We start from the raw sequence: 27,711 nt of genomic DNA, 5'->3' as shown, positions 1-27,711 counted from the left end.
CAAATAATGACATCGTTCACTTGTCATTCTGATCTTCTAATTCATAGAAAATGGCGTAAATTGTTACGTTCATCACGATAACTTATTCGAGTGCAGTTATAAATGGTTTTACATAAATTTTACACGATTGTTCAACTAAATAATAATGACGAATTGTAAGAATATGTATTACTGGCTGTTTACTGTTCATCTTGATGGTTTGTCTTTTTATACGCTATGAAAATTAGCAATTAAATGTCATATTAGCAGTGTGAAATTATTTGCAAATGAACTTGCAATGCGAAGTCATTAGTAGCCAATTTAATCAGTGCACCAACGGTCCTTTTTTGCTCTACAGAAGGAGGTTTTCAATATATGTGCGTGGAGTTAAATTAATATTGTGATATTTAACTTATATTTTTTACTGATACAAGTAGAAACGTGTAACTGTATTTATGTATTATGTTCAATGAATAACCTAAAATAAAAAAGTCAAGAATTCAAAAATGAAAACCAAACCTAACCTAACAAACAATCCAGTATAATGGCTATTGTTAAAATTTCTTTGCCGCTGGCTTCCCTTAAATCGACAAGAACCAAATAATGTTCATTTTGAAAGCATCAGCGTTAGGGTTATCTACGTCATACACCATACATGCAGTCTTTAAAAATCACGAATAAATAATTACATTGACACTAGCGTGTTTCGTTGCAAGAGATTTCGAACAGGATACGGAAAAATATTCAACACGTATAGTGACTGATTCAAGTCATATTGAAGTCCCGGGTAGATTGTAAAAATTACATAAACAAGGTTTGGTCAAAAAATCTTTAAAAACCACTAATAAGTATTTTTTACTATACCTATCGTAAGTACGTAAACCTCATAAGTAAAACATGACTAATTTTTTGTTAGATTCAATTTTTAAATAAATTAAATAATTCTAATTAGTCTCAATAGTGCCGTTTGTTTGTGCATATGATAATAATAAGTAATACATAAGAGACGTAAGCGTAGATAATTATTATTGCACATGCGACATTATTAATATTTTATGCTATAGTATAAAATAAACATATGTCTGACAAATGACAATCGAATGATAATTGCGAGAAGAAGTCAGACCAGAATCGCGATAAGATAGTAGCTGTAATAACTTACTAATGACAAGACGATTATAAACGTTTGTAATATGTAATTTGTCATTAAAACGGTCACAGAGGTGAGCCGGGAGATACTAACAAAGATGCCTGTTCAGGCATATAAAATGAGTTCGCGGTCGCCTTCTTACGAAATAACAAACGGCTCATGCGTTATGTTTAGCTTCACGCAAAATAGCAAAACGGCCGACATTCTTGCACGTTTTTTACTGAGGTCTTTTTAGTTCGGTATGTATTATTATAAGATATGTACCTCAAAGCCAATATATAGTATGCACGAATTTATACCTAACTAAAGTATCAGAATATCTATCAAACCAAACCGCCGTTTAGTCTACCTGAAATGCCTAAAACTAAAAACCGCAAGTCCATAGACATCAAGCGGTCGAAAATATTAAACTGCATTCCTCCAAATGTATTTTTTTATATTCAATATTCTGGTTCAGTCAAAGTTATTTTGACATATTGTGAACATTAAAAATTATAAATTCAAGACGTTCACAAAGTGATATGGGGGGAAAAACAAAGAAACAGAAAACGAGAAATCTTCCATTGTGCTTAAAGAATAAGTGTTCAGTCAAAGTTTGATACCAGTACTTGCTCACATATGGATGTAAAATATGGACACTTATTGTACGATGAATCCAACAATTAATAGTAGTACAAAGCGGAATGGAACATTGTACGTGTCAGATGTTATGTAAAAATACTACGCGATATGATAAAAGTTGCTAAGTTAATGAAAGAGAAATGAAATAGCAATGACATCTCATTGGCAAGTGGATAACTGCTGGAAGTATACAGTGACACTAAATCACTACAGGAACGAAACCAGCTTATTTAAAGTATTTATCAAATTCAGCTGTAGCGAAGAACGAGATAGGGAAGAGTGGAAGATTCTAGAGGAGACATTCATCTAACAGTGAGTCACCGCTGGCTGATGATACACACATTACTTAGTGATATGAATCAGATTTATACGGTTATGGAAAATTAACCACGTAGTCAATAATTATCCGGGGTTTTTTTATGAACTGTGTGTAATATGTATAAAAATACCTATTATAATTTTCCATGGTCATTGGAAAAATTACCTTATCCCAAATTGACATTGTTACTACACCGATCGCTCTTCAATGCAATGAGTGTATTGGCCTCTAGCAACATCCGCCCCCATGTCCTGTGTAAGAATGGTGACCCCCCCGTTCTTCCATTTTCTTACTAATTATCATTTCACATGGCACACGTGAATTGCAAATAACCTAGTACGGTATATGCACTTGGAAATTTTAAATTGATTTAGGTAGTAAGTAGTTGATTATCCGATTGGAAATATAAACGTAAAGGATGGGGTATAATGCTATGAAATACATGACTGGAGCATAATGTTATATTTTATCTTGATATGTCTATCTGTAACGCATGAGAGGAAAATTATCATATACGAAACAGGGAGAAGCAATATTAAAAGGGGTAAAGTGAGAGAAACTATACGCAAATGTGTATGTGTGTGAGAGAGAGAGAGAGAAATAGTATATTAATAGTGGTAATGTAAGACATAACATACACGTAAACGTATAAAAGAGAGGAGACAGGGAGAAGACATATTAAAAGGGGTAAGATAAAACAATATGTGTAAATGTGTGAGAGAAGAAGAAAGAGTATATTATAGTAATTTTTGTTGCAGAACTTCAAGGTTGTTGACATGTGGCACTGCCATCTCGTAATTTGCTAGTTATTGATAATGGTGATTTTTTATAAAATTCCATTGAGAGACTAATTCTACTTATTTAATAAATACCTACGCATGTTTTTTTAGTTCCAAATTTAGTTATCAAAAATGCTGACTCTGAAATTGTGAAATATTTTGCGAAATCGGGTCAAAAAATAATTATTATTGCCAATTTGATTTAAATGGAAATATTGGCAATAACAAAAATTAGCATGAGTAAAAAATATGGTTCCTGTCTACTAAGCATTTAATAATTTTATAAAACAATCAAAACTGACGTAATTTACGTGACCGATCTATCTTTTAAATGTTTAAAAAATAGATCAATTCGAAAATTTAAAAAAATGTTAGTTGTTTATGTATTTAAATCAAATGCCAACAATGAAATGGCGCGACATTTTAGCGGGAATGTAAATTGACATCTTGTTTTTTTGTTTATAAACAACCGGAAAAAAACGCAAAAAGCGTTAAAAATATTATGCAGAAACGACGCAAACTTGATATTAAATTACTTATAACACTATAATATGGACTATTCTCCAGTAGAGGTGAGCTGAGACGTAAAAATGATAACATAATACCTTATACAAAAATGAAATAGTAAACGCAAGTATCTTATCGGATATTGTTAGGTAAGTACTGATTTTTTTAAACACATTTTCGACATTTGACACATTTGGTTAGCTTGATTAGTTGCAAAAAACCCCACCGGAGCGCCACTATCTAATTTGCCCAATGCATGAACTAGGCAGAAAAATTACTGCCGAATTCACGAACTCGGCAAATATTTTGCCTAATTTCATGTGATACGCAATTTCACACATTCGGCGAACACATATAAATAAATACACTACCTATTTGATTATTATTATATCATATTAAAACATTTTTTTCTTCATACAATAACGATGAAGAAAGATACCTATTATTAAAATTGAAATAATGTTATAATATGAGCTTAAACTGGTGTATATTGATATAGTACCTCCAATAATACACATCGGTAATTTAATAAATCTATCAACTGTAATATCTATACGTTTTAACTAATATTTTCTTTCGATATGACGGGTCTAGATGAGCACACAATAAACCGATCAAATATTGATTTTATTTTTAATTTTCATAAGTATAATATAGATAATGTAGTTATCGCTCATTTTTCGCGGTAAGTATGTTCTAAACATCGCCGTCATCTCGTCATTTTCCGTTACACAAATGACCTCGACCCGCCGATGAAGAAAAATAATTCTTAGTCATTTAAATTAATTATTATCACCTGCCACCACTGGGTAGGTACTGTTACGAAATCGCATTGATACACCGTTTGCCAATCGACAAAATAATTAATCGGGCCATTTTTTTTTCTATTCACACGTCGGTATCTTTTATTGAAAACGTCAAGAGGTATAATTCATAATTGCCAAGCTATCAATAATATCACTCATCACCATCACGATTTTTTATGCAAAAGAATGTTTTAATTCTATTGATTGATCATTTGCAATCAATACGTCTTAAAAAGTGATAAATTCGAATTACTAACATCAGACAATAAAATATTAAATATTCTAAAACATTAATTTTGTTTAATAAATGTTAAAAATAAATAAATTATTATGTATTTTTTAAGTGTTAACTAAGCTGTCAAAATGTAATTGCATTTTAATTGTATATACATTATAATGCATCATGACCAGCCGATAATAAATTAAAGTACCATAAACCCATAGTCATGAGCACACGTGCATAGTAATGTCTAAATGATAATTAATTAATTTAAAATGTCTTCATTTTTTTGTAGGTAATATAGCTTTACTTACAGCAAGTAGTAACAAGCGAGCAATGAGTGTTGAGTTGTGCGGTTTTATTAAAGATGGAGGCGGTGCTGGTAACGACATTAACCATTATATGACCAATCATGTGTACAATATGATGCATTAACTCAGATTACGTTAAATAAATAGATTAAGTATTTGCAAATGCCACAGGGTCGTATGCATGAGATACCCAAATACTTTATAGGCTATATACTGCTAATTTGTATGCATGAGTGCAGGTGTAATTCGTTGTTTAGCGACGTCACGATGTGACGTCACAATGTGTCATAGCATGAAAATAATGGCAAACTTATAAAATTTCATTCCCCGACCATTAATTTAAAATTTTGAAATTGTAAATGTGTCTGAAAGTGTGCGAACGGTACCATATAAATTTAATAATTATAAATGAATAATTATTATAAATTATTTATCAGTTATTTTATCACATTTATTTTATAATTCTACTGTACGAAAGGATAAAGTATTCCTGATAAACATTTCCATTTGATGGCAATACATACAATTATATTATGACTAACTTCACTTCAATCACTTATATTATTATGAGAATGTCAAAACGGAATAAGTAATGACAGAAATGAAAATAGATTTAGTTTAGAATGTAACGTAATGATCTCTGTATAATATTATACAGATACAGCAGTAGGTACCTATCTTTGCGGTCGTTTAGCGGAGATATTTTATCGTAATCTTACGTAAATCCATGTTATCCTACTATCTATCTATCTAGCATCTTACTATCTAGATTAAAGACTATGGATCAACATTATAGGTACGTATTTTGTAAACAGCACGACTAGAAACTGTTTTTAAAGTTCGCAAATGTTTTACAGAGTCTTCAAAATGAACGAGGGCCTCAAGCAAACGTTTTTTGTAATGAATGCATTATTAAAATGACATTTGAAAGTGAGAGATGAAGCAGCCATTTTGAATGTCGTGTGACGTCAGATTGCTTACGTCACAAACAGTGCTATACGCTATATGGTGGAAAATAGGTTAAATAGCTTATAAAGAATTTGGGAATCTCATACACACGGCCCACTGAATTTAAGCTAATTCCAAGAATTGACAATAGTGCACAAGACTATTACTTACTTTTTTACGAAAAAGATAAACCGTTATATAGCCGTAGTAGTGACATACTTCGGACACGTGATGCACTATTATGTTTAATTGATAAAATCCAAGTGATGTCATATATGTATATAAATCGTAGGTATTATCTTTATTTATTTATATCAGTTCCTTTATGAATTGACAACATTGACCACAGTGGTAATGCTTTACAATTAAAATGCGCTGGTCCTCAGGAAGTTAACATGGTTAATATATTTTTGTTGTCTCTGGTTACTATCGCGGAAAAGCATTTTAGTTTACGTAGATTTTCACGCAAGAATGTATATCATGTACACGTCGTATCATAGAAAATCTCAAGTTGCATAACCACATTAAACTGTTTACAATGGTTTCTGATCATGTAATAATTCGTAAAACTTACGTTTATAATGTTAGTATCCTCGCAGAAGGTTATACCTACAGACTGACGGAACGTAATGCGATTAGTCGTGGCGTCCGGGTAAATTCGGAAACATAGCAGCGTTCGGCCACTAACCGTGGTTTATCAGAATCATTATAATAATAACCACGCATTTAATACGAACACAAATCATATTTCGGATTGTATAGGTGAAAAGAAAGCGCTTGTCAAAAAGCCTTTTGGCTTCGTTGAAGTACACACGTATTGTTCGGTAAATAATTATTGTAAGTAAACGGTGAGACAAAATTGAACCTCAATTCCGTTAAGTATGGCTATTCTAACACTTTTTTCGTTAACCTGTTACAGCCTACCTTCCGCCGACAGGCACTCTTCAGACCCAGAAGTTGTTTTTTTTTATCAAAGTTTATGTATATATGAATATTTATGTAGGTACCTATAATATTACTTGGAAGAAACTAACGCATAGTATTTTCCATACCGTCTCCATTAAATTTCCACAGTGTACAATTGAGAAATATCTACGTATATTCTAAGTTTCGATATGTCAAGCCATTTACAATGTAGTTCTGCCCACTAAAACTACTTAGACATAACTTTAGCTGTATCAGAAACAGTTAACTTGTTGTATTTACGATTAACAATATATGTAAGTTGTATTAGGGTTATATCAAGTAGGAGGACCATGCAAGAGATCTTTTGGACAGTGAAGCGATGGTGCGTGGAGTATCTCGCCTTGTACTTGGCATGGTTAGCCAACGCGCCGCTGCTACTCGAAGCAGGTCAGGGTGAGAGGAAGCCATCGACGCTGCCTCACGACACTCACACCAAGCCGAATTCATCACACATACAATGATAGCATATAACTTATATTATTTTGTAAAGTGCTCTGCTGAGATTTGTCTTGGTCGCTTTATAATTGGCAGGTATTGTCAGCAGTTTGATTGTTTATTGCTTTTGTTTACCTGCGGACTATAAAAGCGGACCGTATAAATATAATAATCATGGTGCAAGAGAAACAAATACACAGTTTTCATTTGTAATGACCAAACGTAAAGTATTTTGACATAAGTAAATACTACGTTTTATTTCGTGGTAACTACAATCGATTATTGGCGTAGCGACAAGTTTTAGATACTTAATACATACATTATACAATATATTAAAATACGTAAGTATGTGTTAAAATTTGGTGTGTACACAGCTCATAAAAATTAGATTATGTTAGTACACGTAGAACCACGATTTAAGTTGACATTTAAATTTGAAACCTGGGTCGCTAAAACCGATTATATTAATATGAAATATTGTAAAACTATCATCAATAATAATTAGAAATTAACATACATCACTTGAAAACACTTCAAATATATTACCCACTAGAAAAAATCATATTTGAAAAAAAAAACACGAAACTTAACGGGATTCGAACCCGTATAACCATTGCTGTCGCGCCAATCTGTGCATTAACCAATTATGCTACCAGCCTCTTATCTAATTACGACAATTTAAACTAGTAGGTCATACATGAAATGCTTATCAGATTGCGTTATTATTGACTATCGGTTTTTGTGTATTAAATCAAGGAATATTAACTGAATTACTAACCGATGCCCGGCTCTCGCCAAATATTTTAGTTATAACGTCTACTTGAACTTGCTAACAATTTTTAATAGATCATTTCTTTTATTCAATGAATAATTCACAATATTTTAAGAATGTAACATTCCATTATATTGAACATACATAAATGGAAAACACCTCAGACATACCCACCAGAAAAATCACCTGTCATTCAAAATCACCAATAAGTTGGGAACATTGAAATTCAACATTCGATTGAAACTGCGGTAACTTTTACCATATTACTACTGGCATGGTTCGATCTTTAAAAAAATATAGTAGGTAGCACAATGTGTTCAATATTATCGATTCTTGGATGTTGATTAAATTCTTTGGTCTCAATCTAAGATCATCAACTAAAATCTAATATATTATAATACTTTCATTAGATAAAGTCTCTTCATCGATAAAGATGATATTATACATTTAATCGGTGTTACAAACTATTTAATCCGGCACTGGTAAAGATTCATAATAGCGTACTTCGATATCTCTTGGTGTTAATTATAATAATTATAATGACTCCGTTCTTAAAACGAGTCATATATTATGCAAACAGTCTAGCGGTCATAGAGAACATAACGGTTGGTCCTTTATTTTGTAGAATTACTACATTCCATATTTGGCGACGTCATAATGACATACATCTCAAGAATATACTTCACGTCAGTTTGATGTTTGGACTATGCAAGGCGGATTTTGTTTTTATTTATCATGAACTAAGTACATAACTGCATTATACACACTAAACTTTGTCAGTCACACTTATTTGTTTTCATTGAACCCTGTCTAACCAAACCATAATAGTTTAGGTATGTTATGGGCGATCTGACAAAATAGTGCACACTTTTTCAGTCATACTTATTTGTTTTCGTTGAATTAAGAATACATATTATTACAGAACACACTAACTGGAGAATACTAGTTTTGATTAATTTGACTTTGAAGTTGTTAACATGTTTGAAATAATGGTCTATCATGTGAGTTTATTAAATAATCGTAAAAAGGATTAATAAGATAAGACTGTTTATTTATTAAGAAGGTTTCCGGACGGTAAAGTTTGAAATAAGGAACATTTTGGTACTAACTCAATATGTCATTTTTTCGAATTAGTGTTTTCTGCCAGAACAGTGACGAGATGAAGTTAGTTTTTTTAAATTCATTAAGCCTTGCCTATACCAAACCATAATCGATAAAAAACATTCTTCTATCTATAAAAAAATCTAAAATTATGAATGTCTTAGTGGCATAATTTTAGATATTTTATAAATGAACGAATATTTTTAACTATTATATACTACGGCTTGGATTGGGCAGGGTTTAATTGAATTTTAAAAACAATATATAAAATTTAACAGACTCGGGATTTCAACCTCGGGACCCATGATATTGTAAACCTGATGAGTATCCGTTCGGCCATCGTGGGAGACATGGTGTCAATCGTATAATGATAATGTATTCAACCATGCATAGAAATACCCCTACAATGCATCTACCTAATATTGTAAATTATTGTGTAATATTAAAACTAGCTCGAGAGTAGCTCCATATGTCGGTTGAAAGGGAAAAGTTTATCAAGTTGGTTTACGTTGGGATAATATACATATCAATATAGGGTTGATCAGCTAATGCTGGATGAAAAAAAATGGTAGTTTTGTAGTGGCTATTGAAAATGTTTCGTTTATATTAGGTAGTGTCATGAAGGTTAACTAAATATATATACTTGGACATTTCATGTTTTAATTTATAAGGTGAAAAATGTCAATCAACTCTCGGGCCACGCGTAACAAAATAAAAATATACTCCGTCTGCGTCAGGCGTCAGAACATAGCGGACAACGGCGCGTCGCGGGGAGACCTTGTGAACGAAACCGTTGGTTGACGTCACACGCGTTTCGACGCACCGGTCCTCTTGACCAGTGGCTGGTACATACTTTACTGTACATAATCATTTCAAAAGCAATCATTTAGATATTTAATACATTAATATCTCAATTTTGTTAATTAAAATGTTTTTATCCGAAATACATCAGTCCTCACTTGTCCATTAAAAATTCCTATCTCGACAAAGCCAAGATCGCAGAAATATCTCGTGTGATAATTTCCTTACGTCTAAGAATCGTGTTTCATTAAATGTGTGAAAATCTATCGTGATAGACAAATTATTACATACATTTCATTAGAGACACAGTTAGGTATATAATCCTAGTACCTAATTAAAATATAATATAATATACTTCAAACGGAATGGTAAAAAATCAAATATACTTTAATATAGTGTTGTCTAAATAGTGTCTTGATTTATCACTATCAAACGTCGTCAGTTTTGTAGTACTATAATGTATAGCTTCCACTATAATAATTTATACGATAAAACACAGTGAATGATAGAAAATATTTGCTTTGTTTTGAATTAATGTTTTATAATTTTATTATACCTACAACTTATAACGCAAAACAGTGCTCCACTGAAAGTATTAAGCAATTGAGTCACGTCATATCTTCAAAATTCACCTTGTTCATTTTTTTTGTTTTGAGATATTCACAAAAAACGAGTATGGAATCTTTACATATAAAAAATAACCATTTTTTTCTTGGGCCTTTGGCGAGTGCTTTTAATATTTTAACTAGAGAGCTTTTCCAATAAAAATACTTGAAAGTATTGCGGAACACGATATACTTTCCCGTATTGAGCAAAAGTTGCAAAATACTCCGTAATAATGGAAAATTGTCACCAGATGGACAAGATGCATTTTGAAATTAATTGGATGATATTTTTCAACCGTTATACCGACTGCAAAAGGTTTTTGAAATATTTATAGAACATGTGTGTGTCACTTTGACTAAGGAATAAAATTGCACATGTTCAGTTCATTTTTGGTTAAAACTACAAGATGATTTTTGGAAATGGGCGACTCAATTAGTTTTTTTTTTTTTAAATATTTTTTTCCTATATAATTAGATATAGGTAATACAAGTATTATTTTTTACAGACAATTAATTCTTTCGCTAACTTTAACTGTATGAATACTCATGTTTGAATAATGTATGAGCATATTTATTGATACTGTTTTATATACTTAATACATAAATGACGTATTATGGCAACCTGTAAAAAATGATAAAAATCAATGCCAAATAAGCCAACAGAATTAGCTAAGCGAATCGGTATTATTATGCAAGAATTAAAACTGAACAAAATAATATACGGATAATATAATATTGATAACAAGTATTCATAAGCGGAAGGCAATTCTATAAATGATATTATTTGATTAATACAAACATAATAATACAATTGTATATTATACAAGTGTCTATACACTATACAGCAAATGAAGAATAGATTAGAAATGATTGTTTGCCTTGTATATACATATTACATTTAATTTTGTACGTAGAAATTGATATCCCTCGATAGGTATTGACTTAAGACTTAAGTAAACCGCAATATAATGTAGAATGCGTATTAGCGAATAATTTGTAGTGACATACAATTCCACAGGCAAGCAACTGCATACAATTTAATTGTCAGATTAAATTAATATCGAATTGAATTATAATTGTCAGATAATTTAGATAAATAATACTTAATTATATATTTATGTTCAATAACTAATTAGTTAATGCCATTATAAATACCTTAAAATAAATGAAGAATAAATATAGATAAGATAATATGAATAACTTGCAGATAAAATTTAATATTGATAATAATTGTGTGGTAATGTATGTTTGTAAAATATGTAACCGCAGTACCTATGTAATAATTAAATACCTACCATAAAATCGTTTGTATAACTATAACTGAACAAATTTTATGACTAACAATCAAAATATAGCTACCTACTACCAGTGGCGAAGAGTGGAGGTAGGCTGTTAAGATCCAGCATAAATAGTGCACATTAAACTTGTCAGTCATACGTATTTGTTTTCATTGAAATAAGACTATAATTTACAGATGGTGTTGGTTAGTTTTTAAAATTCAATTGGACCCTGCGAGAACCGCGTAATATGTATGAATCCAACAAAAACAAATAAGTATGAATGAACAAGTTGGCACAATTTTGTCGTATCGTATGTCTTAACCTTAGTTCAATAAAAACAAAGTCGTATCACTATCAAAGTTTAATGTGCACTATATATGACGGGTCTTAACGGCCTACCTCCACCCTTCGCTACTGCCTACTACCAATGGTTTCGCAATAAGGGTGCATATTGCACAATCTCACTCATGCCTTTGATTTATTCCGTGGACCCCCTTTTTGAGATTTTGTATGTTAAGTTTTGGCCAAGTATACAGTTAATGGTCCACAACCCTAGATCACGAAAAATTTAATAATATATATTTTTTTTTTTAAATTAGAGGTAAAATTTGAAAAACATAATAATTTGTTTTTGATCAAATCGTGTATGCTTTCATATTTAGCCCTACGATGTTGTCTAACCTAACCCAAAATGCTACATATTTTCACCATATTATCCATATGCTGTACCTACTCCAACTCAATGCAGAGACAAGTAGACAGCATCAGAGGCGTACGAAAAAGAAAGTTCTCTTGGCTACAAAACTTCCGTAAATGGCCTAATGTCCAAAGCGTTGGTGATCTCTTTGGCGTAAGTTTAGACTATACGATTCATAAATTTGCACTCCGGTTCTAGGATGAATTCTAGTACTTATTAATACAAGTGAATATTATTTGATCTAATTTTATGTGAGGTAATCAGGCAAAGAGGCGTATCAGTGTAGTAAAAAGTGCAAAGTTATAAAACGTATAGGTACTCTACGACTGGAACTACTGTAGGAAGACGTACTGCGATTTGACCGCCGAACTTCGATAGAAGACGGCACCATAAGATGAAGATACTAATATAACATTGTAGGTATTATGATGTTATAATTCGCATGAAATAAACGACATATAAATATTTTTAAAAGCAAACAAAATACATTTAAATTTGACACAAATGCCGTAGGAACATTAATAATGATTGCATCACTCTCGTAATGCAAACCATTTCTATGTTTCTTGTGGCATAGGTAATTAATTAGTATTGATATGAAAACTGCCACAACGCATAACATTCCAACCGTACTATTTTTGTAATAGGTTACTATGCAAGTATTTTGTTTGTTACATGAACTGTGAATCGTGAATACTTTTCACCTGAAACGGAATAAAACTATTTAAACGCGTGGTGCTTTATGGTAGTTAATGAGTTTCATAATGAATAACAATTTGGCCAGGCTAAGTGGTATTGAAACATTAAGATAGAGTGATTATATCACCGGCCGATAGGTTTACTGACAGACGGTAAGAATGTAAAAATGATTTCAAAGACACTCGCCGCCTCCTTGAAACGTAATTGAGGTCCTTGTTCTTTCCGTTGGTACAGCTCTAGCGATGATAATTGACATACTAGTAGAATTTTTTTATTAAAACGTACAATTTATATAGTAGTACCTAACTATTTTGAAGACAAATCAAACCAATTACTTGGCATTGCAAAGTCTAGCATTGTTCGGATAAAATATAAGTATACATATATTATTTATTTGTAAAATGCTAATATTCGATTATAACTTGTTGTAAAGATAAAGTAACTTATAAGTTGTTATAGTTTGGTGTTTCTTCAGAAGGCAATGTCATAATAATATTAATAAGCTATGTTTTTACTAGCCAGAATTCTACATATCGTATTCGTTTAACATTACCTAGATAATTTTGATTCAATTTTAAAGTCGATTAACAATGTGACTTTTATTTAATTTTGCATACATTCATTCTCATTTGATGCTTAAATGCATTCTCTTATTAATGTTTTTAAATCATTACTTAGCGTACAATTATTGTGTATGGTTACATGGAAATTGTACGTAAAACATTTCACCGTGACAAGGTTCGCCGTAAGCTTTCTTATCGGAAACAGATGTCTGTATACTATTCGGTCTCCAATTTTATTAGATTCAATATGAACATTAATTCAATTTTCATAGCTGATTTTAGCAAAATTAATGAATTCAAGAATAACCTCACCTCATCTAACCTAACCTAACAAATACTCCAGTAAATAGGCTATTTTCAAAATTTGTTTGCTGCTGCTGGCTTACAGTGAAGTTTAACCGACAAGTACCGTGTTTTATTTAGACATGAATTTTCTGTCAGTACTATACGACCAGAGGTTGGACGGTCTTTAATATACGGCCATATATTTCCGATACAAAATTTCACTGTAAAGTGTGATACGGCGAACTGCATACGTACAAGTTTCCGGACACGATTATGCATTAGTTATGTGAAAAATGAATTTTCTTTAATGGTATCAATTAAATTATTCAATTAAATAGTATTCAATGGAATTAAGTACTTAAAAATAAACTGCGTACGACAAGAATTTTTTCTACGTTATTTTATAATCATTGTTCGAGATAATTAATATCGTCAAATATACTTATAAATTTGCGGCTGTGCGTGTCTAATATAATCTAAATCGCCTCAGTTTGGCAATTTTGTCTATACGCACAATCGGCCAGTATTTTGCTCCTATCTACCTTTAAGATCATTAACAAAAGAGATAAATCTTGCCACGAACAATGGAAGAAGTAAAAAATCAATCTTGCACAGCGGTTACTCTCATGGCCAATCCAAAAACGAACGCACTTGGATACCTGTGCGATGGTACGCTATTATAACAACATACATTATAATAAAAATGCCTACATACGTTCAGATTACATCGCGACTTTGAAATTAGTTACCTACGTCAAGAATAACGATATTTATTTGGTAAATATACCTATATAGGTAAGTATAAGCTTACTCAGTATGCACATTTTAATAATCTAAAGTTTGTACTGATCAATTAATCAAGTTTGAATTAACTGTTTTTTTTATATAAACACAGATAGCCATTTACTAGCTAACTGTTTGACTAGCAAATATTTAATTTTTATTCTTTTTGTACCTAGGGTTTTGTAAGTAGGTAGACATATTGTTTTTCAATTTGTGTGTGTCAGGGTATGAACCTAATAGATTGAGCAAGTGGCTGACATCCATTTCTCGTAAAAAACAAAATCTGTCAATACAAACCTCCACTTTGTGGATGCCCATATGATCCTATCAGGATCGGACATGGTCGAAAAAAAATGCATATTATGTGATAACTAGACATACATACTGATTGAAAAATTCGCAATTTATTCATTTTATTCAGGCGACTTAAACCGTAAATGAGTAGGACATGTAGTTTGAATTGGAGACGATTGCTAGAAATTTTTTGTCATAAATTGGTGTCCAAAAGGTAGACTTAGAGATAACTGAATCGAAGACATAGTATTATTTTTGCCGAAGTAGGAACGCAATGCACATGACCGAGGGAAATAGAATCAGAAAATACTTACTCATCATTTTTTTTTTAGTTTAACTTTTAACTGTTAAAAGTAAATACTCGTGACAAGCAAAAGGCATGTTTATATCTCACTTTGTCGAAGATTTTTCTGCTATGAGTATATCGAGAAACCTATCATATATTTTTCTCGAAGCGTCATCCAGTGATACACAAGAGGTACAAAACGTCCCCAAGGTAGTTCTACGGAAGTACGTGGGAACGCAACTCACAGGACCGAGAGAAGTGGAATCAGCTTGGAGAGGCCTTATTCCAGCAGTAGATAGCTTCGATGATGCATTTTTTATGAGGATTATTGAAATCTTGTATATCCGGTATACAATAAAAAAACAACTAATTTAAATTACAGATTTTTTTACATTTTTTTAAGTTCAAATCAGGAATAGACATGTGCCAAATGTAGGCTATTGAATATTTATCTACCTACTAAGATTGATGGATTTGCTAACAAAAAAATGATGCTACCTTATCTGAAACCTTTGCATAGAACAATATAAAAAAGATATCAAATTTCACGGGCATGGTAAATTGAATTTGCAAAACTTTAAAAAACCATTGTGTTTTAAATTTAGAAAACAACATATGCATATAAATAAATCAGGCATTTGAGTTTAAATTTGGAGTCTGTGTTGTTCTTGTATTATTCTCAGAAATGGTTGAAATATTTCGCTGCCGGAATAATAATTCATTATATTGCAAACATCTTGCATCCAGAAGTGAGTTTTTGCCCGAATTTGACCCATACATCTGTTTAACATAGGCTGAGTATCCTGTTGATTATTACTTTGTTTGACCACCCTAGATAGATTTACTTTCCACGCAGATGGCCCATTCTTTCTAAAATTACGAAAAATAAAAAAAATATCCCGTGAATCCGCGCATCTGTGATTAATTTGTTTAATTACGTCATGGTACATAAACTCTACAATATTTATAATTTTTTTTTGTATGTGTTTGAGAAATAAATTTTACATACATTGCAATTAGTACCTACTGCTAATGTGCCCACTGCAATATAATAAATTTGTATATTATGGCAATGTATATCCAGGTTTAAATGCAGGTGTAATAGTTTTGATTTCGCCACAGGATAAAAATCTACGACTCACTTATCACGAGAATATACTACTTACCCTTTGCTCCAATAGTTCCAGATAACCATAACCAACTAACTATAACCAACTAACTATAACCAACTAACTATAACCAACTAACTATAACCAACTAACTATAACCAACTAACTATAACCAACTAACTATAACCAACAGCTTCTGACTCTACTAGTGTAGTAAAAAAGATAACTCACGTATTTATATTGCAACAAGTAATAGTTACTACGGAAAATGTTGATGCAAAATAATCAAATCTACTAGATGGGGTGCATAATATTTATTAAATCCAGTTAGTGGGTTTATTAATTACGCTATGTATTAAAACAACATGTATTTTTTTCATATTCTTTCTCGTTGGTATTTCTATTACTATCAATACGGAAACTAAATTTATTATGGATTGTTCACAAGCGAAAAGTCACTAGCCTGACTATTTACTTTATTGCCGTTTACAAGGTGAACCATTGAGTTTGCTATTTTTTTTTGTATTTGGGAAGTGTGAATGACTTTTTTGTGTAGGTGTTTCTAGTAAAAATTATTAACATTGTCAGAACTTAATTATAATAATGTTTGTTTATGATTTTCATAATGATCATAATATTTTATAATCTAATCATTTTTTTAACCGAATTGTCGAACACTATAGCATAATTTGTATTACCTACTATATAATATGTATGTGTTTTAAGTCATCCCTTATGCATTATTTTTCTATTAATGAGCGTTTTAGGTTTTCATTAATATTAAATATTGACCATCTGATATTTATTTGTAAAATCGATTCATGGTCATTATTAGTATTTATTTAATAAAAAACACAAACGTTAAATAAGTTATCAATCAATTTTGAAAAAATGATATTATACAATATTATTAATAGATGCCTGAATGATAATTCCATACATAAATCAAAGCCACACATTAACATAATATAGTAACAGTTATTATAAAGTAAAAATGGTACAAATCGGTTTACAGGAAGCCAGGTGAGAACCGCGCTAATTATCATAGGCGATTTTGGCAAAATTTATGAATTCAAGAATGATAACCTAACCTAATCTAACAAATAATTCAGTATATCGGCTATTTTCAAAATTCGTGTGCCGCTGGCTTCCACTAAATAGACAAGAACCAAATAATTGATTAAGAAATAATATACTTAATATGTATTCTTAATATAGAGATTTACGTGTGTCAGACGTATGTAAGTGTACGCATTTTTTATTATTTCATATTATTGTTTCGCAATCGAATCGATGCTACAATGATAATTCGATGAAAGAATGAAAACCGCACATCGGTCAAACAGGCGTCTGTCAAAATCACATTTGCCAATGAATACGACAATCGCATTGCGTATTTATGACGTTGTGTAACGTTACTTAACATTAAAAATAACGCACTGTGCAAGTATACACATGACAAACAATCTCTCTTCTTTCGCCATATTGTGATTGTCGATAGCTGTCTCGTTTTGTATTGATTTAACGACATGCAAACGTGATAAAATAAACTAACGTTTACAGTTCGCAGTGAACACTTTGCGTTATCTCATAATATAAGCCCAAAGAATACGACAACCGTGAACTACGTGCCAAATCATAGGTAGGTATAACTTGAATAAATAAAGAAACTAAACAAAAGGATTGTCTACATTGCGTAGATAAGACGCGGCGTTAATTTATTATTGATGTTACTATTGATAAAAAATATTATCATTTGTGCTTACATTCTTGTGAACATTAAAAAAGTACCTTCCGTTACTATGTCTTGTCTTACTCAATAAATTAATATAAGTATTATATCCAATCAATGGTAACAAATACATTGAAATAGTTAGCTTTAGGTAGGTACACAGCTAGAATTAGTTAACAATTTAAGAAGTGACATGGGAAAAACGACTTAACCAATTAACTCAATAATTATTATCAGACTGGGAATATAAAAACCAAATTATTAATTATCATGCATTTTAAGGTGATGTCTATTTTGTATTTTAATTTTGACCGAAAACCATAATAAACGCTTTTGTGCCTTTGGTGTGTGGATTACGCCCTTTTTCCTTTCCACGGTCGATCTATTTAATAGATATCAGCGAAAGTTTCGATAATAAATGAAACGTATGTTTTTAAGTACATATACTTAATACGATCAAAGGTATATGGTATCATGTTAATATGACTTGTAATTTAACACTAAATAACTTCTAAAACTCACAAAAATCACACGACAAAAATAAGACTTAAACCGATTAAGTAGAAGTAAATCGCAATACAGGGTACATGGGGTAATAAAATATAAATATCATTTTGATTTATGTTTTTGATTGGATTTGAAGTGTAGATTGAATGAATTATTTCTTACAAGTAAGTTTTAATAAGTAGGTATGTAATGTATTTTTAATTTTAATATAATACTATGGCTTCAGGTGAAATAATAATCAATATGCCTCGTCAATACGTCAATGTAATCGACACACAAAACAGTAATAGATTCCATACAAAAGTTACTGTGATCATTGTACAACAGGATAAAAAAGGAAGGTATACTATTATCCGCGAGTAACATCAACGCATGGTTAAGCGAGCAACTCTAAGGACACATTACACGAAATTACATACTCCTAGACTTCCCGTCTTCAATGGGGAGCCGGAATAAAGTTTTGTAGGCCTAAACATGCAAGTTGGCCACATAGTCAATTAACAGAATAAAAAAGACTTATGTCGTATCACTTGGCTATCTGGATAAAAAAGAATATGTTAGATTTAGAAAACAAATTACAATATTTACCTAGATATAAAATTTTAAACTAATTAAATATTTTTTGACTACAAAGCAACGTAACAAAGATAATTATGCATTTATATCTTGTTTTATTATATTTATACAAGTTAACGACCTACAAATTGCGGCACGTTTCAAAACTTATCGTAATATTATGCCCATGTTTCTTTTTACTAAATCTTACAAATACTGCATTAATATCGATAATATTCAATGACGAATGGTAAGTATTCGGCTACCGGTGCGTCCTCTGGTAAGAGTCGAACAAACGCAGGGTGAAAAAAACCTGATTTGACGTCGGCGGTGTGGGGCTATCGGAATTTTAATGGTCTCCTCTCCTCTTGATAATGCATTAGTGGAGACCGAATGTCAGTATCACCAGAAACCAACATGTAATGTAATAATGATTCACTGGCCGTGTGGGATGCCTGTCTACGTTAAAATGAATAATTACCAAACGCGAAGTTCTAAGTCACCCATGCGATAAAAATACTTTATTACTTACCATTATGGTGGCTTTGCATTGTTTTCTTAGGATTTGAATAAAACGAACGCTGTTCGGAATATTACTTCCGTTTTGATTGTTTGTGGCAAATATTTAAGTGTGATTCCTTTTGTTTATTTTATTATATAAATGCCCTTAAAATATTGTATGTACATTAGCTATCGCTGTATGCTAATACATTTCAACTGCCTATTCAAAATAATTTATTTCTGCTCATGTAAATTTAAAGAAGATATTTTATAACCACGTTTCATATCATAATTATAAAATTGTCGGTTTATTAAAATAATGCAGATAATAAAATATAGGTAGGTACTTCTTATAAAAAAGTGAAATATTTAGAGTAATTATTAAGTTTTTATTTAAAACTTTTTTTGTCGAAAATTAGCCACAACATTGATTTTTTTGCTCTACTTCTGAATGTGTGTTTAAACTTAAATGTTAAGCTGTTGAAACCTATGTGAAATATTGTATTAAAAATATAATTATTTATTTCACGTTGAGTAAATTTATCGGGGTTGTTTTAATCTGTTTAAATTGTTTAAATCCCTATTTACAAAATGATGAAGAACAAGAAGTAATTATGGATGTAGGTATTTATCTTTGAAATATAAATCGCATCCAACAGGAATACTGAAAGTTGTTATTTAAATTGAAATAAATGATCTAATGTTTTACTTATAACAAAAACATCATACCTAGATTTTTCCACGCTTAATTAATTCAATAATTTCTTCAAATAAATTTTAAAGACAAATAAATTTGTAACTAAGCTGATAATGTAATTAAATTACACACTAAAATAATGTTAATTAACGAAATACCTATTTTTGCTAATTTACGTAAAATAATAAATACTTGATTGTGCAAATTATTGCACCTAATGACATTATTTCAATGACGAAATCAAAACATGGACTATTTTTTTATATTGCATACGTAATAGTTATTTCAATTAATTATTAAATCAAACGTTTGAAGTATAAAAATATAAGAATCCTCACCATCCTGTTTGTCTCTCCTGGCGACGAGTGGCAGAGGTTCAGCCTCATCGAGAGGCGATCCTGGGCACAGCGATTGTTCATCCCCTTTATTGGCGAGGAGGCTCTGCGACTCCTGCAGCCTTAGCTGCTGCTGGTGGAGCCTATTCTTGATAAGGAAGATCTTCGGCATCTTGTATCAGCGATAATCACTTTTCCTAAACAAGAAAAAACTCCTAGTCCCTTCCGTATCGCACCGAACACAACAAAATATAAAAATACTGTCGCACAATTATTATATTAAATGTTGGGATTGTTATCCTTCTGAATCCAACAGTACGGCAACAATAAAAAACACACTATTTATATCCATTTCACACCATCGACTTCCAAGTCTAAGTAACATGGTTTTATATTAAATACAATAAAATGATAGTTTTGTTTGTTAGTTCACAAAGTTTTTTTTGTTTTAATAAAACTGCACAGTTTGTTTTTTTATTAGTGGAGAACTGTCACCGGTTTGCGGTGTTAGCAGGTAGCTCTCTGTGTTATAACTGTATGGGCAAGGAAACACACACGAAACTGTTAGTCCTTGATGTGCGGTTCCGCAGCCCGCCGGTCGAAGACTGCCGCCGCCCGCGCAAGAGTCCGCCGAGCGGGAACGGGAAGGGGGCGCCGGGCGGGAGGGGCGCGGGCAGGCACCGTTGTTAGTTGCTCTGTTGCGCCCCCGCCAAACAACTCTACAGGTTCAACGGAAGGCGTCGCTTTGCACGTGCGTACATATCTGTGAATTAAAAGAAAATAATTATTTAATTAAGTATTATTTAAATTTTAGAGAATTATCAGTTTTAAAATTGATAATTTAAGCTTAAAGAATGATTGATGTTAAGTAATTGGAATAATTATCAAATAATTAGGTAATAATAATGTATACATATATTTAAACAAGAATATACTAAAATTCCAATTGTTGGTTCAGTGAAGCTTAGCGGTATAATATTAAAAACTTTGGTTTCAATTTAAAGTACCTATCGTAACATACCTACCTAACCATACTTATTAGCTTCTAAATTGCGTTAAAAATGCTATAAAAGGAAACGTTAACTGAAAAAATAATGGACGAGAAAATGTAAGTACATATTGCTTATATGTTAAATTTGACTGCTGTCAACAGTTAAATATTTTAAAATTAATTTTTAACAAGAAATAATAACATTTGATGTAAGTCGTTGTTATTATTTAAGTACATAGTAAGCTATTCATTGTTGCTATTTTAAAAAAATAATACCATAATTATATATTATTTACAAAAATTAGCAACAATCGAAAGTAATTTCGATTATCGCAATCTACCGTACAACGCACGTCGAATGTTGTTCCGTTGGCAATATTACAGGTTTAATCTACACAAGCGAGTTCTGCAAGTACAGTGCAAGTCTGCCAGTCGGGCAACCGGGCCGCGGCAGGTAGTTACTTCTTTGCTTTGCTTTGCTTTGCTCTGAGCCGTTCTTCCAGTGGCAGTCGCTCACAACACGCTGTTTGCGTACCGAGAATGATGACAATTAAAGAATCAAAAACGTTTTTTTCTTTAGTTTGGTCATATGGACATAAACAATTTATGAATACTCTTATCATCTCAGACACTTTAAAAAGCATTATTGGATTAAGTCTTCTCCTTGCGGAATCCAATCCTCTTGGTTAATGGTATCTATTTTTGAAGATTATGTGGTCATTAAAAGAACAACGGTACTGTTCGGTTAAAGCGGATACAGCGGAAAACGCATTTTGAAAATAGCCGATAAACTGGATTATTTGTTAGTTTGGGTTAGTTTAGGTTAGGATAGGTTGGGTTAGGTTAGGTTTGGTTAGGTTAACCTAACAAATAGTCCAGTTTATCGGCTATTTTCAAAATGCGTTTTCCGCTGTATCCGCTTTAACCGAATAGTACCAGAACAATATTCTTAAAAAGATACGTAGTGTTTTTTTTTATCAAAAATTAGAGAATAACTTTTAATAGGAATATTATATTAACACAGGTATCGCAAGAAAAAATGTACAATAATAACCTACTGAAGCCAAACTATTTCTCAATAAAACCAATGAGAGGAAATAAGTATAATTAAATAGTGTATAATATGAAATAATGTTTAATATACAATTATTATTATAAATATTTGAATTAAATTGCATATTTTTGGCTGCAGTAGATGACAATAGTTATACTGAAAGGCTTAACCATAATATTATGTTATTAATGTTGTAATGTTTATGTTTCGAATGAATGTGTTATATTATAATAAATTTATAGTATTGTCTGTAATTACGAAATATTTGCCCTTTAACCAGCGTTTTGACTATTGACATCTTTTTGTTTGTTCCATCACAACTTTTAATAATTACGACACCAATATTGACAAAACTATCAAAAATTATAGACTACATTGTTGGTTCCAATTTAATAGAATATCATCTCAAAAGGTTCCGAAGTTAATATAAAATATCTCAAAAATAGCGCACATACAGTATTCATCTTGCGTAGTTAAAGTAACTAGACAGTACGGGAAAGGAAGCGCGTGCCTACATCCAACCGTTTTCTATCGTGTGGTCAGGTCTCAGTTAAGTGTTATACTGACATATACGTATAAACGTGGATATTCATATAAATGGAATGGCTGAATAGATAGAAGAGTGCGTGCCAAGATCGAACCCCTGTTATCTCATTGATTTAGATTATTATTAGTCTTCTCATTCATCGTGTTTATTCATGCGGAAGAAGTCACAAAAAATATTTTTGACTTTTCTCTGAATATGCTGAAATGTCTCGCAAAAAACAGACGAGCTAGGCAAGTGTCTAAAAAAGGTTTACGAAAACCTCCATTTCCGACGGTACCTCGAATCACACTCACTCACACTTGGTGCACTCACATTATTACTGTTCACGTCATACAAGAGATGGCCAATACCAACACATACATACAACGTACTGACATAATAACCATAGCAACGGAGAGTGACCACTGATTCTTACGTGTATTTGTGTCAATATCGGACAGTTTTATTTAAGCGATCGCTGACAACCAAAACAATAATTAATTACATTACAGTAAAATCTTAATTTAACAATTTTTATACTATTATTTAATACACAAATATATAAAATAAAATTTTGATAGTTTTATCACAAACAATGAAGTGATTACAGTCATGACAGGCCAAATATAATTTTTTTTTGGTATATTGTAATACTCAATACATATAAATTGTCCTATCTACAATACGTTGGTATGAAATCAATAGAATGTTGAAAACATTTTATGGCTTTCTTGAAGGAGTTATCGATGTGTTTAGGTATTCAGTAAAAAAATGTACGGAATATCGTGCGACCCGTTTACTCAATTTCTTTGGGAATGTTTGGAGAGCTTTTGTTATTGAGCTTTAGGGCGTAAGCTTTTTAGAACACTATTACTAATAATAATATATATCAGACTAAAGTTGTAAAAGTTAGCTAATACCTAGTCATATTATATTATATTTATGAATAGAACAATGAATATTTTAAAATGTAAAAACTAAGTAGGTATTGCATTTAGATACAGTTTTAAGAATTACTGCAATTCCACTTTGTTTTACTACATATTATAATATGGATAGAAGTGTATCCTTTAGAAATTTGAAACAATTATTCAAGTTTACAGTGAATTGAATAAATTACATGAGTAAATTTTTCTCCTTTTTCATACCTGAATAATGATGGAACTGAAATGTAAACAAAGAGTAATGTACAAAATCCTGTAAATAAAGGATAACATAGTTTCTTTGTAAACCCGTGAGCCCGTTTTATGCTGATACCAGTAAGTATTTTAGACTGATAAACCATCATTACGAAATTAGGACTTTAAATAGTTGACTTGATTAAAAGTATGATTAAAAGTCAACACCAACCAATAATAATTGATGGAGAAATATTCATTTCCAATTAATTTATACATTCGTATAACGGCGCCCGAGCAATAACATGTCGGCATATAAAGTCGCAAATCTCGGGTTGGAACCACAATATGTCTGGGAAAATGTTGTTGTTTTAATGTATGCTTGGACCCAGAGCATGAACGTAATATGTTTCAATTTCTTGTAAAACAAAAATCGGTTCTTGTCGATTTAAGGGAAGCCAGCGGCAAACAAATTTTGAAAATAGTCGATATATCTACCTACTGGATTATTTGTTAGGTTAGGTTAGGTTTTCATTCTTGAATTCATGATTGTTGGCAAAATCAGCTATAAAAATTATGGCGGTTTCCATCTGGCTTCCTGTAACTTGTACCCAAAAATCTATTACGAATCCTATTTATCTATTTATATATAATTATTGTAAAATAATATAATTTTATATTGATTATTGAAGTAGTTTTATGACTATGTTTATGTGTCCAGTTTCGTGGCAGATAGTTAGTTATTCATTTCGCGTTACAAAAGCTCCGCACAATTTCTTCCAGTCTCGTGTCTTTCCGGTCTATCTCGGACGCGTTCGGTTTCGCTTCAAACGCCTCTAGCGGCGGTGTTGTGTAATGGCAAAAGCGCCGTCATCTTGCGCAAGCCTCCCGCGGTCGTGATTGTATGCCAACCAGACCGACCAACATTTCGCTTCTTTGCCAAGTTTAACTCTTTCAAGATCAAGTTTTGTTTCCGCTCCAGTGTTGCTGCGATCAATTCAAGTTCAATAAGACTGCATTGTTCTTAGATTTGCTGGTAGACTTCGTAGATTTGATTCGTAGACGTGATTAGACAATGTTATTAATCATAACAATGCACACGGCTGTAAATTTGTCGATCTATAATACATTAAAAAGAATTCATACTTGAAAATATATTATTTATTTGAATCAGTGGCGTGCCTAGGCAAAGTACCGAACTTAAGCAGACTTATAATGCCGCCCCTTTCATTTTTAATCTCTAATTTTGTGCAAATTTGTTAGGTAATTACGTACTGAGATATTTTTAAATTAAATAATTACAAGATAAAAAGAACCTTTTATATACATACCACGTCTTTAAATTTTCTGTTGAATCATATAAACTTGACAATTCTATGTATTAATAATTTAGGACAAATAAGGCAATTGTCAACAAATCATTTTTTTGCTATTTTGAAACAAACAAATATAGAATACTGAAATGTCATTTTGATTTCCATAGTAACGCACGTATATATTAATAATTTAGTTTCTAGGATCACCTCCTTAGCAACCAATAATAGTGGATTGCATTACGGATTTCTTCCGAAATAACTTTTCATACAAAACAGAATTAACTGAAAATGAATTCAATTCTACTTAAAGATGGGTAAAAGTATTAAAAGAATGCATTGGCATCGTGTTCTGATATATTCTAAAAGTTTCAAATGTCTAGCATTCTAGATAGTCGGGAAGTTAGTTAATAATCGATTGCAATATTTGTAATGGATAAACAACCACCGGACAAACAAGAATACGAGCTAAGAAAACCGTGCTAAAAATACATACACATGTAATTAGAGCAATTTAACGAAAAATACTCTCAAACATCGGTGCTTTAAGGTGCTTGGAGGTCTGAAGCACTGGCGAATTTGGAGGCCCCCTGTGAAAGTATCACAATACAAAATTGCCAAAATTTTGTATGCTTCCTCTATTCTTTAATACTTTGGACGCTGAAGACGCACATGTGCGTAATGACCAGGCGGCTGATCGATGTAATTAACGTGCATTTTAAAGGTGCCAATTAAAAAATCATTATATACTCAGCAGCGAATGAGTTAAACTTAAACCTAGATGTCGGCATTTTTTAACGAAGCAACCTCATCGTATGCGTCATGGAAAACAACCACTGACCTCAAAAGTTGTAATATTATTATTCTTTAGGTAGATACTTCATTAGCCGCCCTTTGTGATGAGCTGTTCCTAAGTAACGCATGATCTGCCTACACCCACAAGCTGTCACTGCTGTGTACCGCATCACCCAAGGGAACAAAGAGTATACAGGGAAGAAGATGCAATGAATCCGATATACTATGATGTTCTGTGTATGATATAATACGATTATGTACATCTACTTCTTTATTATTTACTTTACTAAGTTATAGTTTTAAAACAAGAAAATAGCTATTGTTATAGTATTAGATATATTCAAAATAAATATGGGCATATACTGAGTAAATTACTCTATCTACATTTTTTGATAATTATTTAGTTCACAGTTTTTGGAGTTTAAATAACCAAAATTATAGATTTTATCAAGAAAAATGCATAATAATTCGACTATACACTATAATAGGGTTACATGTAAATTGTAGGTAAAACATTTCACCGTGGCACGAGTGGCTATACTATACGGTCGTCAATTTTATTATACTCAATATGAACATTAATTCAATTTTCATAGCTGACCTAACCTAACCTAACCTGAAAAATAATCCAGTATATCGACTATTTTCAAAATTTATTTGCTGCTGGCTTCCTGTAAAGTGTAAACCGACAAGAACCGTGTTTAATTCTTTAATATACGGCCATATATTTCCGATGCAATATTCCACGGTGAAGTGTGATACGGCAAACTGTATACGTACAAGTTTCCGGACACGAAACTATATAGTGACTATATAGTATACGACACGACATCATCTACATTAAATTTTTAGAACGGATGTCGTAAATAACATTATCTATGATCTTTCCTGTAAGGTAACAGATTTGCAAAATAAATAGAGTAGGTATATTATTACGATGGACATATTATATTAGCAGAACTGAAAGTGTTAAATCGTTGTAGCACCAGCGTTCAGGTTCTCTTACCGGTGGGTAAATATTCAATTCGTGCGGGAAGTAATGAAGACACGACTGAGCAGCAAAAAAGTTATTTATATTTTTATATTCATGTTACACGTCATAATGCAAGATATAAAACTTCCTTACAGTATAATCGTAATTGCAAGATAGAGTGAGTAGAAAAGAATGGCAATAATACATTTTAAACCGGTGCTGAGGTGGACGACACCGTAAGCTTTGCCAATTGCAAATTATACTTAATAAATTATTAAACTCAGTGGCATCCCGTGGA

The 27,711-nt window shown here is 31.7% G+C and overlaps 1 protein-coding gene across 3 annotated transcripts in view; it reads right to left on the bottom strand.

Annotated features, from left to right (window-relative positions):
* The window catches only part of ovo (transcriptional regulator ovo), a 67,029-nt gene extending 45,779 nt beyond the window's left edge, over positions 1-21,250 (bottom strand). For 2 of the 3 annotated variants that reach the window (XM_085959240.1, XM_085959241.1), the window contains exon 1: positions 20,647-20,911. In XM_085959240.1, the coding sequence (XP_085815366.1) occupies positions 20,647-20,815 (169 nt within the window). In that variant the 5' untranslated portion in view covers positions 20,816-20,911. Of the gene's footprint in view, positions 1-20,646 lie in introns of all 3 variants that reach the window. The other variant, XM_085959239.1, reaches the window with a different exon arrangement.
* Positions 21,251-27,711: the final 6,461 nt, after the last annotated feature.

Source organism: Rhyacophila brunnea, unplaced genomic scaffold (genome assembly GCF_057557595.1).
Source record: "Rhyacophila brunnea isolate RB1 unplaced genomic scaffold, BYU_Rbru_1.0 scaffold_8, whole genome shotgun sequence".
In the NCBI taxonomy this organism is placed as follows: domain Eukaryota; kingdom Metazoa; phylum Arthropoda; class Insecta; order Trichoptera; family Rhyacophilidae; genus Rhyacophila; species Rhyacophila brunnea.
The sequence above is the reverse complement of the archived record's forward strand: the minus strand, read 5'-3'. Positions and strand labels throughout refer to the sequence as shown.